The 14674-nt window shown below is 44.3% G+C and overlaps 1 protein-coding gene across 1 annotated transcript; it reads left to right on the top strand.

The window, feature by feature from the left end:
• The first annotated feature begins 3785 nt into the window (after positions 1 to 3785).
• On the top strand, positions 3786 to 13701 carry SLC30A1 (solute carrier family 30 member 1). Its single transcript, XM_027681859.1, has 2 exons — positions 3786 to 4523; positions 7909 to 13701. Exons 1-2 carry the CDS (start codon positions 3890 to 3892, stop codon positions 8817 to 8819), a joined length of 1545 nt encoding a protein of 514 aa, XP_027537660.1. The 5' UTR covers positions 3786 to 3889; the 3' UTR covers positions 8820 to 13701.
• The last annotated feature ends 973 nt before the right edge of the window (positions 13702 to 14674 follow it).

The following is a 14674-nucleotide window of genomic DNA, read 5'->3' as shown; positions in this document are numbered from 1 at the left end:
CTTCTGTTGGCTTTGGTGTTGCTGAATGGACCTAATTTGAAGAAACCTTGAAAGGACAGCTACCAGGGAGAGACACTGGCTGCAAGAAACACAGCCTAAAATGAACACTGACAGCCTTGAAGTGGAACAGACAGATGGAGTCATGTTTGCCAGTCCCACAAGCCCTCATTAAAAGCAGACAGGTCTGATGACTGCACAGAAAGGGGAAAAGTTAGGTGTTAAAAGGAGGCAGTGTGCTCTGTAATATGTGACTGCATCAGCGGTTTATATGCAGGGTTTCACCTTTTCCAAGTGGAAAGGCATGGAATGATGAAGAGCCCTCCATGGTGGAGATCTCTCCACTTGCAAACCTGTGCAGAAATTCAAAGGAAAAAAGCAGTGACTTTATTTACTCAGCAAATATGCTGAGTAATAGCAAAACTCCCACCCAAAGTCCTGTTCTTCCTACAGTGCTCAGCTGGCTTAGGAGAGCTCAGCAGCACTCAGTACAATACATTTCCTCTCAGAACAGGCGACAAGCAGCAGCTTTCTGTTGAGCCCTAGCAGCTGGTTCTGGGGTGGTATGAAGCTGCGTGATGGAGACCCAGAGTTACTTCTCCCCTAGGAACACAGAGCATTTATGATAAGTAAACAGATTTTAGATGGGTCCTTCCACATGTGTGGATCAGAAGCTGAGCCGAGAAAGAATTGTGTGAGTCACAAACAATGCCTGGAAGCCTAAAAAAGAAAACCCAACAAAAACCCCTGAGTCCTCCCTACTTTGAAGACAAAGTATTCTCCTCAAAAGCATAAGCAGGAACAAAATGTTCCTCTGTAACAAACCATTTATGGCATCATTAGGTACCGTTATCAGTCGCTTTCCCATTAACCTTAAAATTGATAGTGTTGCCAGATGGGCAGCCCTAAATTTAGGAATTATCCCTGGTTCTCTTGGCTGCTGGTGTATGGTGTATACAATGGAAAGGCCTGGAAACAGCAGCATGCAGCCAACTGGGTTATGAGAAAGAGTTGTAGCGATGTGTGGGGAAGTCATAGCGATGTGAACTCCTGTGTGATCCAGCTGCTGGTCTGTGCCTGTCATGTCCAGCAGCAGGACTGGGCTGCCACAGGGGAATTATACATTAAAGCCCCTGTGTTTGAAGGCCCTGGAGACAATGGTGGCCGGTGGGTCAAAACTACATGTGCAGCACTATTCCTCGGGGAGCAGTGGAAGGCCTGAGGAACACTGTTACTCCCCGCCTGAGAAGAAACCATCCCCTCCCATTCTCCTAAGGTATATGGTCCATGTCTTGTGGCTCTTGGCCCCAAAAGCAATTCACCATTCAGCCTGGTATAGTGGGAAGAAAAGCTATTCCTGGACATGGATAAGGATCAAGAGCATGCCATCCTGTAAGGGGAAGACTGCAGCACATGGACCAGTGGTACGGGTATCCTTGAGCAGATTAGGAGGTCTCGCAGTGAAGAAATGTTAAAAGGGTCACAAATTGATCTGGACATTGTTTACATACCAGGAAAGAAGCCCAAAAAGCTCTAACTCTCCTCCTCAAGTCAGGCAAAGCTCTTGACACAGTTTATGTTCAGTGCTGGTGAATTTTTTTTATCAGGGTGGTACTGATATCAATATCCTGTTTATTTCCCTCAGGAGGGGATTGAGTACTTTTAATCAAGAAAACTATGACGACATCACAGGGGCAACCAACTAACAGCTTCAGTAATTCCTGAGGTAGAGCCAATGAGAGATATTAAACTCCTTGTCCTCCCTGCCTTCCTATCTAAATTCCATTGGATTAACACCAATCCCTGTAAAATGATAATCCACCTCATTAACAGGCAGTAAAAAAGGTTTGAGCTGTACCAGTTTCTTTGACCCATATATCCTAAATTCAGGTAATTCTTCCTTGCCAACTAATGGCCTCGTGTGGGAGTGAGGAGGAAAGGACACGGGCATGTTCCGTTTCCATATAATTGCCGGTTAGCTTCCTGATTATTTACTTCTTAGTAAGTGACATCAGGGCATACGGGAAGCCAGGCAGGGGAAGAGAATGTTACAGCAATCGCTGACTCTCTTTACGACAGTCATTAAAGCATTCCCTGTGAGCCCCTACCGCTATGCTCCATAGCAGACCTGGATTTTGACACAAGCATGATCTCACAGACAACAGGGTTTGGGGTCACAGGTCAATAGAGCAGTGCCTGTGATGCCCAAGCCATGTCTGGCACGCAAAAAAGGTTAAGTAAATGTGAGGGGATGGCACACACAGATTAGAGCAGCGTGGTGCTCAGAGGTGGGCTCACAGGGATGCTGCTGAGCTCAGGGGAAGCCTGACCTGAATTACTGCCCTCAGTTATGCTTGTTGATAAATCTTGCCTAGTCAAAATGTGAACAGATAAATCTTTCCTTGTCAAAATGTGAACACTTTCTGTTGTTTTACTAATGAAGTGAAGTCAAGAATCTTTGCACAGACTCCAGATCACGATCCCTTTGGAATCTCCAATTATAGCAACAGGCTTTTGCAGATCTTGCTAGATCTTCCTTCTCAGGGCAGCATTTTTCTTCCTGCCTCTATGTATTCACACACACAGCTACACCTCTACAGCTGCAAAGAGCCATGGCTGGTTGTTCCATCTCTCTCCTTATGGAATATTCTTTGGCACTCTTTCCCTGGCTGCCGTGATTGTTGGCTCCCTTGGAACACAGTGGGCAAAGTATGAGCTCAGCTCTGCCTTTTTGTAATTTTTTGAGATTACATTTTTATGTGTTTTGTTGTTGTTGTTGTTTGTCTGGATGTCTCAAAACATTTTCTTTCCCTTTCCTAACCACAAGTGTAAGAAGAGACTGAATGTGGCACTCAGTGCCATGGTCTAGTAGCCAAGGTGGTGTTAGGCCAAAGCATGGGCTCTGATGATCTCAGAGGCCTTTTCCAACCTAATTGATTCTGTGATTCTGCGATAAGCCAAACTGCATCCAGGGACTGACCTTTCAGCATTGATTTTTTCTCTATTATTATATAATTATAATTATAATATTTAATAGCTATTTAATAACAATTATTATTGTATATTATTCTATCGTATTATACAGCTTCTCAAAACTTCATGCAAAACTCCTCTCTTCTCTCCCAGTTTTTTTAGTAGCTCATCGGTTATTATTGATCGCCTCATGAGATGAATGAGTGATTCATCTCACTGTCCTCAGTGGTACGAACGGGAGAAGAATTAAACAGCAAAAAGGGCTGCAAAAAGGGCCAAACTTCACTGAAAAAGGGCCAAATCTCACAAAATTCACTACCCCACGCCCGTGACGTCACAGCGCCCCCTCAGGCGCGGCCCCGCCCCTCCCGGCCCGCAGGGGGAGCCCCGCCCCCGGGCGCGCGCCGGGCCGGGGCCGTGTGAAGCGCACCTTTTGCACGAGTCCCGCTCGCCGCGGGCGGGGCCTGCGGGGGCGGGGCGGGCGGGGAAAGCCGGCGGGCTCGTCCAATCGGAGCGGTCGCTCCCCGGTGCGTCATGCGTGGCACCGCCCCCTCCCCTTTTCCAGGCATGGGCGGCTCAATGGGCGTTACCGGGCGGGGCGGGGCCCTCCTGTCGCGAGGGGGCGCGGGCCAATGGCGAGCGGGGCCGCGCGCGGGGGCGGGAGGGCACGGCAGGGCGGGGGGGGCGCGGCGGCCAATGGGGCGAGGACGGGGGCGTGGCCGAGGCGGCGCTTGGGTTCCGTGTGGAAAGAGTGAGGGGGCTCGGGTGCAAAGTTTGCTCGCCCGGCGCCTGCGGAGGGAGCGGCGGCGGCGGTGGCGCGGGGGGAGCGGAGCCGAGCGCAGCCGAGCGGAGCGGCCGCCCGAGCGCCCGTGGCTCCCACCGCCCGCCGCGCTCCGACCATTCCCGCCGGGCAGCCGCGATGTGCGGGGGGATGGCGGCGCGGGGTCCAGGCGGGCCGCGGTGCTGGCAGAACCGGCGGGCGCGGCTGCTGTGCATGCTGGCGCTCACCTTCCTGTTCTTCGTGGTGGAGGTGGCGGTGAGCCGCGTCACGTCGTCCCTGGCCATGCTCTCCGACTCCTTCCACATGCTCTCGGACGTGATGGCCCTGGTCGTGGCGCTGGTGGCCGTGCGCTTCGCCCAGCGCACCCGCGCCACCAAGAAGAACACGTTCGGGTGGGTGCGGGCCGAGGTGATGGGCGCGCTCGTCAACGCCGTGTTCCTCACCGCCCTCTGCTTCACCATCCTGCTGGAGGCCATCGAGCGCTTCACCGAGCCCCACGAGATCCAGCAGCCGCTGGTGGTCATCGCCGTGGGAGTGGCGGGGCTCATCATCAACCTGCTGGGGCTCTGCCTCTTCAACCACCACGGCGTCGGGGGCCACGGGCACGCCCACGGGCACGGGCACTCGCACGGCGTCCGGCAGCAGCACCCCCGCGCCGGCCCCAAGCCCGAGCCGCCGCCCGGGGACGGGGAGGCAGCGCTGCACCGCGAGGAGACCAGCACCTTGGTGGAGAACTGCAGCAGCTCCAACGGGGTCAGCCAGGAGAAGCTGGGTAAGCCCCGCGGCGCCGCTGCCCCGTCCAGGCTTAGAAAAGCGGGAGGGGTCCTTTCCCCGAGTAGGGCGGTGGCATCCTGGTCACACCCGGCGCGGGCTGTGCGGGGACCACCTGTCCCCCCTGCTGGGGAAGAGGCTAGAAACTTTCTTAGCAGCGCTGTTGGGCTCATGACTGTCGCACCTCTGCCTCACACCTTTCCTTCAGATGCCGTGAGCTGCATGCTTGTCTTGCAGACAGGTCAGAGTGTGAGTCTTGGGATAAAGCGGTGTACCGTGGGAAAAGTTGGTTCTGCTAGGGAAGGCACATGACAAGCCTTTCTTGCCTAGCGACACGAGCTGTCACAAGACGCTGCCCTAATGCCATCCGAACTGGCTGCACATCAAATGGAGCGCGGCTCAGCGCCTTGGTCCCGGCTGCTCCATTGGGGCAGCTATCGGCTACTTATCAGCTACCTGAGAAGCTGCTCTCCATCCAAACGCAACATGCTGAACTATATTCCACTGCAGTAATGTTGTACGTCTCCGTGGCATCGGTATTAATAGAAGTCTTGGAAATTGCCAGTCAGAACTGTGGAAGTCGGAATGTGGAGCTCACTGGTGTCAGAGCACACGCATGGTGTCTTGGAATGAGTTTTCTTTAGCTTTCTAAAGCATGCATCTTCCCACTCAGCTTCACACAGACACAAATTTAAAATCTTCCCTTCCCTATTGTGGTCAAACTGTCTGTTCCGTGGGTGGGAATTTCTTGGTTTATTTTTTGAAGGATCCAGAAGCCTGGATTTTGAAGCTGCTTGGTTGAAGCCCAAGTCCTGCATGGTAGCAGAGTGAAAGGTGTGCGATTGCCACTTCTCTATGCGTATGGCATCCTTTGTCACCTCGAGGAAGGGGCTTAAGACTTTGGAAGCCATGTCTCTCTCTTTCAGTTTCAGGGTGACATGAACGGAGCTTTAATTGAACAGAGTGAACTTTGCTACAGTTTCATTTTTTCTGTGGTCAGAGGTTCCAGTATACATTTGAGAAACAGTTTCTGTTTTTCTGACTCCATGTTGGCTTTGGAAAGACAGATTTTGCAAGAGGATAGGAGAGTTCCTCTGAATGCACTACACCATTTTCTTGACCACGTAATAAACTCTTAGTGTTGGTTTAGTTCCAACAAAGATATCCTAATAATTAGTTTCAAACAATGTAAAATTCCCTTAACCTTTGGTCTGATAGATATCTTGCCTTCAGAATTATTCTTACATAGTGAAAAGTTGTGGTTTTAGCCAAGTTTTGGACTAGTTAGACCAAAAGATCACCTTATAGCATGAATTAAAATGTATACTGTTTTGAGCTAATTTGTCTGGAATGTCTCATGGATGTGCTTCTGGCAATAACAAATAATTTGTTGTGGGTATTTAGGTGGTAATAGGGCATAATTTTGGTCACAGTGAAACTTTGAAATAAGTTTGTATTTCCTTCTGTGCCCTGTCATGATTATGTAACGGATGGAGTTATTCATAGTTTACCCATGGAAAAGTTACAGGTAAATGTGATTGGAGACTTGGAAGAAAAGGTGCAAGATGTATAGGTAAAGACTAGGGTGGTCCTGTGCCTTCACTGGAAATTGCAAAGAGGGGTAGTCCCTGATTTCCTAAGGTGGAAGTGGAAAGCAAGGGATAACCTTAGGGGCTAGTCCTGCACAGGCGTTTTTGTGCATACAATTTATGTAAAATAATCAGTTTATAGTTAGATTTCAATGAGCATATTTCAGATGGAAATCTTTTAACCATTTGCCATTAAAAAAAATCTCAAGAGCTTTCTGGAACTGTGTTTCCTGTTACCCTTTCTTATAGATAGCTCTACTGACTTTTCAGCTCTCCTTTATTCCAAGCACTTGGTATAGAGCAGAGCATTCCTCTTTCCTTGCTTCCATGATGGACCTTGAGGTCTGAACTCTATAACCTGAGATATTTTCCTCTAATTTATTGACTTCTCTGGAAAGTTACAGGTCCCATGTTCCGTAACTCCTAGAGGTAGTGTGGAAAATTTAGCTGGAGCTTTAGGGCAGAAGCGGGATGCATGAGGTAATGAGCCTGAGGCTTGGAACTCAGTGCTCAACTGCCTTCTAAGAGCCCACCCCTTCTTCAGAGAGGAAAGGACTTGTGCACACTTTACCACTGCAGAATCGCAGCCATGAGAGCAGAGTGACAGAAGCTGCAGGTCTTATTAATGTGTTAATGTTTACAAAGCTCTGAACTGAATAACCTCAAAAGCAGTAAGAGCTCCTTGTCTCAGTTTGTCAGGCCAGGGGCCAGTGCCTGTTGCATTTCTTTAGCACTGGAAGTGTCTACAGAAGAACTTTTGAAGAAAAGCAAGAGGTTAATCATGTAAAATTCTTTCAAATTTAAACAACGGAAGATGATTTTCTTTCAGAAAACATGATGTGTGTATTTGTTCCCCTGTAGCTGGTTAGCTGTATTGGAATGGCAAATAGTGCAGACAGTTTTGACAGAGAAGAGCAGTAAAATGTTCGTTTATGCTTTGCGCAGTCCATGACATATGGCATTGGACATCAGAAGCTGTATGTCACTTGCATAAAAAGTGTAATTTTGGTACTTATTTATTTATTTATAACTTACATTCTGAAATATAAATAACACTAGTTCATAGCCTCTGAGAGCTTCAGAGATAACTTATACTGTCCTATACTCAATACTGCTGATAAATTCTGCATTTCAGACCCAGAAGCTCAGCTGATTGTATCTCACGGTCCTGCTGGCTCCATGTGCCATCTCGGAAAAACTTCCTTTTCCTTGAATTCAGAAGCCTTTTGAAAACACACTGCTGAACCTGAAAAGAAGTTGCTATACAGCTGTATTCATACAGCTTTTGAGCTTCTGGCTTCAAATTGTAATACAAAAGAGCAATGCAGTCCTATGGTTTAAGAGAGATTTTAGCGATGTGATTAGTCTTCTAGTGTTTCAAAAGAGGGAACTAATGTAACTAACTGAGCTACTTAACCAGCTTTTTTACATATGCTCTGTAGTTCTGCATTTTGTTTAAGAAACAAACAGTGAGTAGTCAAGTGGTTAAACAGCTGGAAAAGGTGACAGTAGTTTTTCAGTAGAATAGATTAAAACACGGTCATCTTCATTCTTTGCTACTCTACATCTTTAAGCTCCATGTAGAAACAGTTGCCTTTTTGACTGTTTAGATCACTTATTGGGACAATTGAATATTTCTCAGACAGAGAAAATCTTGCTAAGTGTGTGGGTAGAGCTGCTTGCTTTTCAGTTTCATACTCAATGTGGCATGCTAATGTTGGATATTATTTTATAAGGAATTACAGTAATGTGTAGTATTATAGCATCTGCCTAATGGTTTTATTGTTTTCTTGTCAGGTGATATGAAAGATGACGTGGCTGACCTACAAGTGAACGGGAATGCTGGCCATTATCCTCTGGATGAAGAGGAGGTTGAAGAAGACTCTAGTGCGCAACTTAACATGCGTGGAGTTTTTCTGCATGTTTTTGGAGATGCCTTAGGTTCAGTAATTGTGGTAGTGAATGCCTTGCTCTTTTATGGGTTGTGGAATCCATGCCCTGAAGATGGGCCTTGCTTTAATCCATGTATCAATAATCCTTGCATGGAAAATGCTACTTTATCCCAGACACTTGGCAGAGCTAACAAGTCCGAGCAAGAGGGCATTACAGTGGCTGGTCCTTGCTGGTTGCTATATTTAGATCCTGTCCTTTGTTTGATTATGGTCTGTATACTCCTTTACACAACTTACCCATTACTTAGGGAGTCAGCCCTTATACTTCTGCAGACTGTTCCCAAACAAATAGATGTTCATTCTTTGAACTCAAAGTTACGTACCCTCGAAGGAGTTGAAGCAATCCATGAATTACACATTTGGCAACTAGCAGGCAGTAGGATCATTGGCACTGCTCACATCAAGTGCCCTGACCCTTCCACATACATGATGGTGGCAAAGCGCATTAAAGAGATCTTTCATGACGAAGGGATTCACGCAACTACCATTCAGCCCGAGTTTGCCAGCGTTGGCTCTGAATCAGGGAGAGGGAAATGTGAGTTGCCTTGCAGGACTCAGTGTGCTTTGAAGCAGTGTTGTGGAACAGGGGAAGATACTACTGCAAAGAAGACAGAAAAATCTTCGTCACTTAGTATTTCTTGTTCAGAAGTTGTCATTGAATTTCCAAAAACAAGGAGGACTAAGTCGGAGAGCATCCCTTCAGTGAAGCTAGAGGCGAACACTGATCAAAATGAGCAATTTGAGTCATCCTTGTAACTCCCCGAACGGTGCTACCTGAGTTGTGGTAACTTTTGTCAACAGCTGTGTTGCAAGAGGAAGAGACAGACGTTTGAGTTGCAATTTTGCCAAGTAGTGTAATTGCTGAAGTCCTTGTTCTTGTCATATTGCTAAATATAGAATGCTTGTTTTAAAGAATATAATGTCACTGTCATGATACAATGTGTTTGTGTTGACTTTGTTTGACTGAGACAGACAGAAAGTGCACCTATGCTGTAACAACTTCAGAAAACCAGTTTCAACATTTCAGCAGAGACACTTTTTGCTGTGCTTCAAATTAAGATTTTTTTTTTCAAGTGAAAAGGTATTTGAGGGATAAGCATGTAGGAACTCGATTTGTGTTACATATTTCTTGGACCTACTTTTTCCTTTAATATTTGATTTGTAGATGTTTTAATATATTGTTTATTTAGAAGCCCTAAGAAAACCAAAGTTCATAGAACATTTTAAAAGATATAGCAACTAAAAACTGGAAACCACTTTGCAGTTTCACGTATTTTTCCTAAAGCTATGTAATAATAAATGTGAAGGCTTTTCAACTGAATTTATTGCATTTTTTGAAGAGAACATCCTGTGATTGTTAGAAATTGTCCCCACTTCTTTTGGTAAAGTAGCAAAGTAATTGAAAACAACAGATGTGAAAGGGGTTTTTTCTACCAGAATGGAAGTTCAAGCTACTGTATACTGCTCTGTGATCAAGATGTGAGACTGATTGATACAGTAACACATACTTTCATATTTTGTGTATTTTCTGTTGGCTTTTCTTGCTTCCAAGTTGTATCTTGGAAGTCTTCAATATTTAAAGAACCCTTGACTCACAGTGCTGTGAATCAAGAGCTGGAGCTTTATATTTAACTGATGCCGAGTTTACTAAGACAAAATAATTAGTTATGTCAGTAAGTGCGCAGTCGGGGAACGTCTGCCAAGCACCGACAGTATAATTTGTGCTCTCCAGCTCAGACAGCAGCTTCGCAACAAGTAACGTGGTGGTGCGTTTTGCTTCTAGTTGAGTGGAAGCACTTGCAGTGACTACAGTCCTGGTCCCCACCGTGTCCTCAGGAGCCCTCCAGGACTTTTGAGGAAGTGGCGCAGGGAGCAGGATTTCATTCACTGTATTTCACACTTTGAGGTGTTTATGTATCACATAATTTCACTTATTAAGTATCCAAATCTGTGGTTTAAAATCTTGACTCAGTTAATTGACAACTGGCTCTAAAGAAGCTGTTACAGTATGCTGCCAGCTTACACCTTAGCAGAGGAGAAACTGGTCAGTGGGCTCTGTGAATTTGGCAGAGACTAGATGAGAGTTGACGATAAAACATATAAGAAATGTAATCTAAAACCCCAGCCCTTTTGATCCACTCTCGCGTTACGTACGGGAACCAATGTCTTGTGATTATTTGACTCTGCTATGCTCAAAACTGGAAAACAACTCAGATCTTCCATTGTTTGCTCTATGACTCTGGACATGACAAACACTTTGCCTGAGTTTCCCTGTCTTAAAATGGGGATAATACCTACCTCACAGGGGTGTTGTGAGGCTTAACTCTTGTGTGAAGAGCTCTGAGATCTGTTACTGGAAGGCACTGAAAAGAGTATATAAGATACTAGATTACATAGTGTTTGCTACTTCTACAAATGTATGGCAATACCTAGGCACAACCAGAGGGAACTGAGAATAGTTTTGGCCTTATGAAATTCTTTGATGCTGTGGTTTTCAGGTTTTTAACAGTATTTAAATGTAGATTTTTTTAAAAAAAGAATGTTTTGTTAGTGAAGGGAATGTAGCTTTGCCTCCAGATACAGAACACCTTCCTAGTTTGCATTTCTTACATGTCTCATATTGTAATTGCTCCTAAATAGTTCAAAATAGTCCTGCTGCTCATTGGACCTGGATTGGCCCAAGTCATGTCAGTGGTCTTACCCAACCTCTCAGCAGAGCATTGCAGTCAACTCTCAATTATCCATGGGTTGATTACCAGTGTTGTGTATTAACTGTGCAGTCTGCAGAGCCCAGACCAGCCCTGCATCGCGTGCTGTGCACTGGCCAAGTGCTGTGTGCCAAGGCATTGGAAAGGCAGAGGCACTCAGCCGGTTCCACAGGAGCCCCTCTCGCAGGGTGTGTTGGCCTGGGTGCAGCACAGCACCAGGCACTTATTTTGCCTCTTGGCTGCTCAGATGCATCTGCAGGAAGCTGCAGAGTGTGGATAGGTCGGTTCAGCTTTGTGCTGGTTTGGGGATGTTGGTGCTTCACAGCCACCAGCATTGCTCACCTTCTTCTGTGTTTATGCTTGTTGTACAGTCTCATAAACTAACTTAAATATGTTAATATAGTATTTATATATGTTTTCGTTTTGTCTGAATTATCTTAACTCTTTCTTCTGTTACCTGTATATGATCTAGAGTTGACTGTTAAATGAGATCTTGTATGAGACTACATTTGCAGAATATGCTACCACTGCTAGTATACTACAGAGTATTAAGCAAGTAAATTTTGAAAGGAACAAAGTACTATTTTTTTTTTAAAATGTGTATCCTTGCTTTTTATGGTAAACTTTCACTAATTATTTTGATCATTAGTTTAAAATTGGTCTCAATCATTAGTTGAGGTCCTGCTGTATGTCTCTAATGCACCATAGTACTACTGCTCTTTAGTTTATTTAAAAAGATACCAACAAGAGAAACCATAGTAGCACTGACTGTGACTTCTCTCCTGTTGCTATTATAAAAACAGAGCAACTATTAAGTCATAACAGTTGCCATCGCTGGTTAACAGTCTCAGTAAATGCATCTGGATAGATGAAGTTAGTCACTATTCCATTTTAAACTATTTAATCTTTTCTTTTTGAGCCAGAAGTCATATTTTTCTATTTCTGTGTCCATTGCAGGCAATGGCTAGCTTAGAAGACAAAAAGCTCTCCCCCTCATTATTTTAATTACAGGATAAAGATGTGATGATGATGATGATGGTGATGGGGGCAGAAGGGGGGGTTGCGTGGTCTCTCTGTCATGTGCTGTGTTGCACGTGCAGCACCAGCTGGTGTTAACGGGGCCCTTTAGTCTCTTTAGCCCTCGGTGGCAAATTCCCTGAAAACATGTAGTGAGGTCAAGGTGGTGGCTGTGCAGCAGCAGGAACACAATTTTTCTGTTTGTTCTGGCTGTATGAGACCCAACTGTAGCCCACTAGCTTGTGATAGAGCTTGATTTTTTTTTAACCTGATCTGTCTGGCGTTATACAGACTTGATCTGTTGTGAAGATCGCAGTTCCAGAATACTGAGATCATTCAAAAACACTGCACAGTCTCTTTTTTTTTTTTTCCACAAAGCATGGAACTAGTGAATCTCATGTAAGTGAACACTGCAATGGAGGGGGAGCTAATTGTATTGTGTATCACATTCCTGAATTTTTAAAATAAAAAAGCCTATGGAACACTGATTTTAAGGAAAAATAAGTTTTTACTTCAATGTCTAGATTGTTTAGGCTTCTGATTAAATGTGTCAGAGATGTACCAAACGTCACTGGGTGAAATATTTTACACTTACTATATGTCTCATCCAGGAACATGCTGTTTTAGAATCACTTCTTAGATTATATCTGCACCTAAGGTGCAGTGCAGCACTAATTCAGACACTCAGTGGGCTAGCCACAGCTCCATCAAGCTTCCTTTGTAGCAGAGTAAATTGTTTCTGTGGAACCCCTAATAATTTTAGCTTGGTTGCTTTAAACAGCCATTCTGGGCTTTTGGTAGTATCTGTTGCTGCTGCATCACGGTGTGCGGTATGGACAGACACAGACTTATGTAAAAGAACTAGCCCCGACTTGTGACTCCCCAAAAGTCATGGCAAGGGCTCACTCCTGAAAATTTCTGTATTCTTGAGTAGTTTCATCGGGCTGACGAGTACTTACTTGCATGGAAAGAATTACTTGTGGGAGTGAGTCCAAAGCTTCTGCCGGTGAAAGTACCTAGGTTTTATGGATGTATTAAAATCAGGACTACTGTGGTGTTTCTAAATTTGCTGCAGAAATACTGTCAGTTTGATACAATTCCAGGATTTATTCCTTTCCCCCATTCTTCAAAAAGAAAGGGAAAAAAGCTCACTGAGTGTCCTAAGACTTATTAACAAGTTTAGCTAAACTGACATTGCTGTTTGCTTCTGAAATCAGGCCATCTGAATTTATTAAACACTGCTTGGTAGAGTTTGGGGAGGAGGGATAAAGATTCTTGCCATTCTCGTTCCCCTGCCCCCTGCTTTGACTGCACTTTCTAATCTCTTCAGCTATGGAGAGACCTGGGGGGACAGAGGGGGTGAATTTTTTTACCTAGATGTTCCAAGTTCCACATGGAGGGAATGGGAAATACTGCTAACTATATTTAAAAGCATATAAATATGCTCTGACTATTTTAGTTTCATAGCATAGCATCAGTTACACCCTTTTTAGGTATGCATTTAAGTTGTCAGCTCCATAGCATCTTTGGTTTTTTCTTTCTCAGCTAGATGGAAAGAGGTGGATGCTCCAATTGCTTGGGCTAAAGCCAGACTTGACAGTTTTCTAAATCGAACATAGCTTTGCTGATAACAGAAGGGTCTGATTATTTCTTGTGACCTTTTCTTTGTGTGGTTAGCTGCCCGTGAGGTACAGCACCATGTTTTAGCAGGCTCACATTTATATTTTTTGCATTCACCATGTGGTCTAATTAGTTGAAGAGCAAAACCACAAAACTGAAAAATATCTTTCATCTATATGTCTCCAAAAAGCACATGGGATTAATTTGGCTTCTTTTTTTCATGTCCTGGATCCTGTCTCTGAACAATGTTAAAATATAATTGGCATAGCTTGTTCATTGATGATATTTCTTTTTACCTTCTTTTAAAATAAATAATAATGTTCGGGGTTTTGTTCTTTTTTTTTTTTTTTAAGTATTAAAGTGCTGAGAAAATAAATGGAGCTCTTGAATATCAAATGCTTTTAGTTGGGATTTCTTTCTCAGATCAGTTCCTGGGTAGGAATTTAACTGGTTGGAATGCACTTTCACCATCTCACAGAACCTCAGAAACAAATGCAAAGCGCACAAATAGAAGAAGAGGTTAGTAAATGGGTTGTGAAGTGCTGGCCTCCAACCATCTGGATTCCAGGTGCAATTAAAAGAACAGTTGCTCCGTTCTAGTATCATGTGAAGAGTTAATTATGCAAAAAGCATTTTTTTTCCTGTAAGAAAAACAGCTTTTGAAAAGAATAAAAAAATCTTCCTGTCCTATTAATTGGCCGTGGTTAAATATCTAACGTAAGAGTCAGTAAGGTAGGCTTCCTAATAGAAGTCTGTACTATTCTGTTTAATGTCTTTGGAAAAAAGCTGCTTTAGAGCAGAAGATGCTTTGGTACTTTTCAGCTTCATTTGATCTAATTCAGAAACACTGCAGTTTGTGAAGTTTGTTGGGAGAAAAGGACTGACTGCGGCTGCCAGCACTAGTACTGAGGAGGGCAAGATGGTTACTAATACCTGCCTTGAGCTGTTAATGAGCTTGCAATGATGAGTTCATTTTGGAGCCCTTCACTGGTGCACCTTCAGCGCTCCTTCTACTACTTCAAGGAAAGGTGATCCCATATTATTAGTTATATGCACAGGAGGGTGTGTTTGGATGTGCTGTAAGCATTGCACATGAGCTTGAGTTCTGCCATTTTCCAAAGCTACTTCTACCTCATTATGAAAAGATGTGATTTAAACTTAATCTGAATATCCTTTATGAGACATGCTGTTCTGGCAATTTTAATTAATAAAAGGGAAACTTCAGATCTGTAGCTTACTTTTGCTTTTACACCTACCTTTATCCAT

This window comes from Neopelma chrysocephalum, unplaced genomic scaffold, assembly GCF_003984885.1.
Source record: "Neopelma chrysocephalum unplaced genomic scaffold, ASM398488v2 Primary Assembly neopelma1_61b, whole genome shotgun sequence".
Taxonomy (NCBI): Eukaryota; Metazoa; Chordata; class Aves; order Passeriformes; family Pipridae; genus Neopelma; species Neopelma chrysocephalum.
Note: the sequence above shows the minus strand (reverse complement) of the source record. Positions and strands in the feature narration are given on the sequence as shown.

Bases quoted from the DNA above. Each gene is read 5' to 3' on its own strand.
- SLC30A1 (XM_027681859.1), top strand. From the start codon at position 3,890: ATGTGCGGGGGGATGGCGGCGCGGGGTCCAGGCGGGCCGCGGTGCTGG. The intron at 4,524-7,908 runs GTAAGCCCCGCG...TTTTCTTGTCAG, and splicing joins GGTCAGCCAGGAGAAGCTGG to GTGATATGAAAGATGACGTG.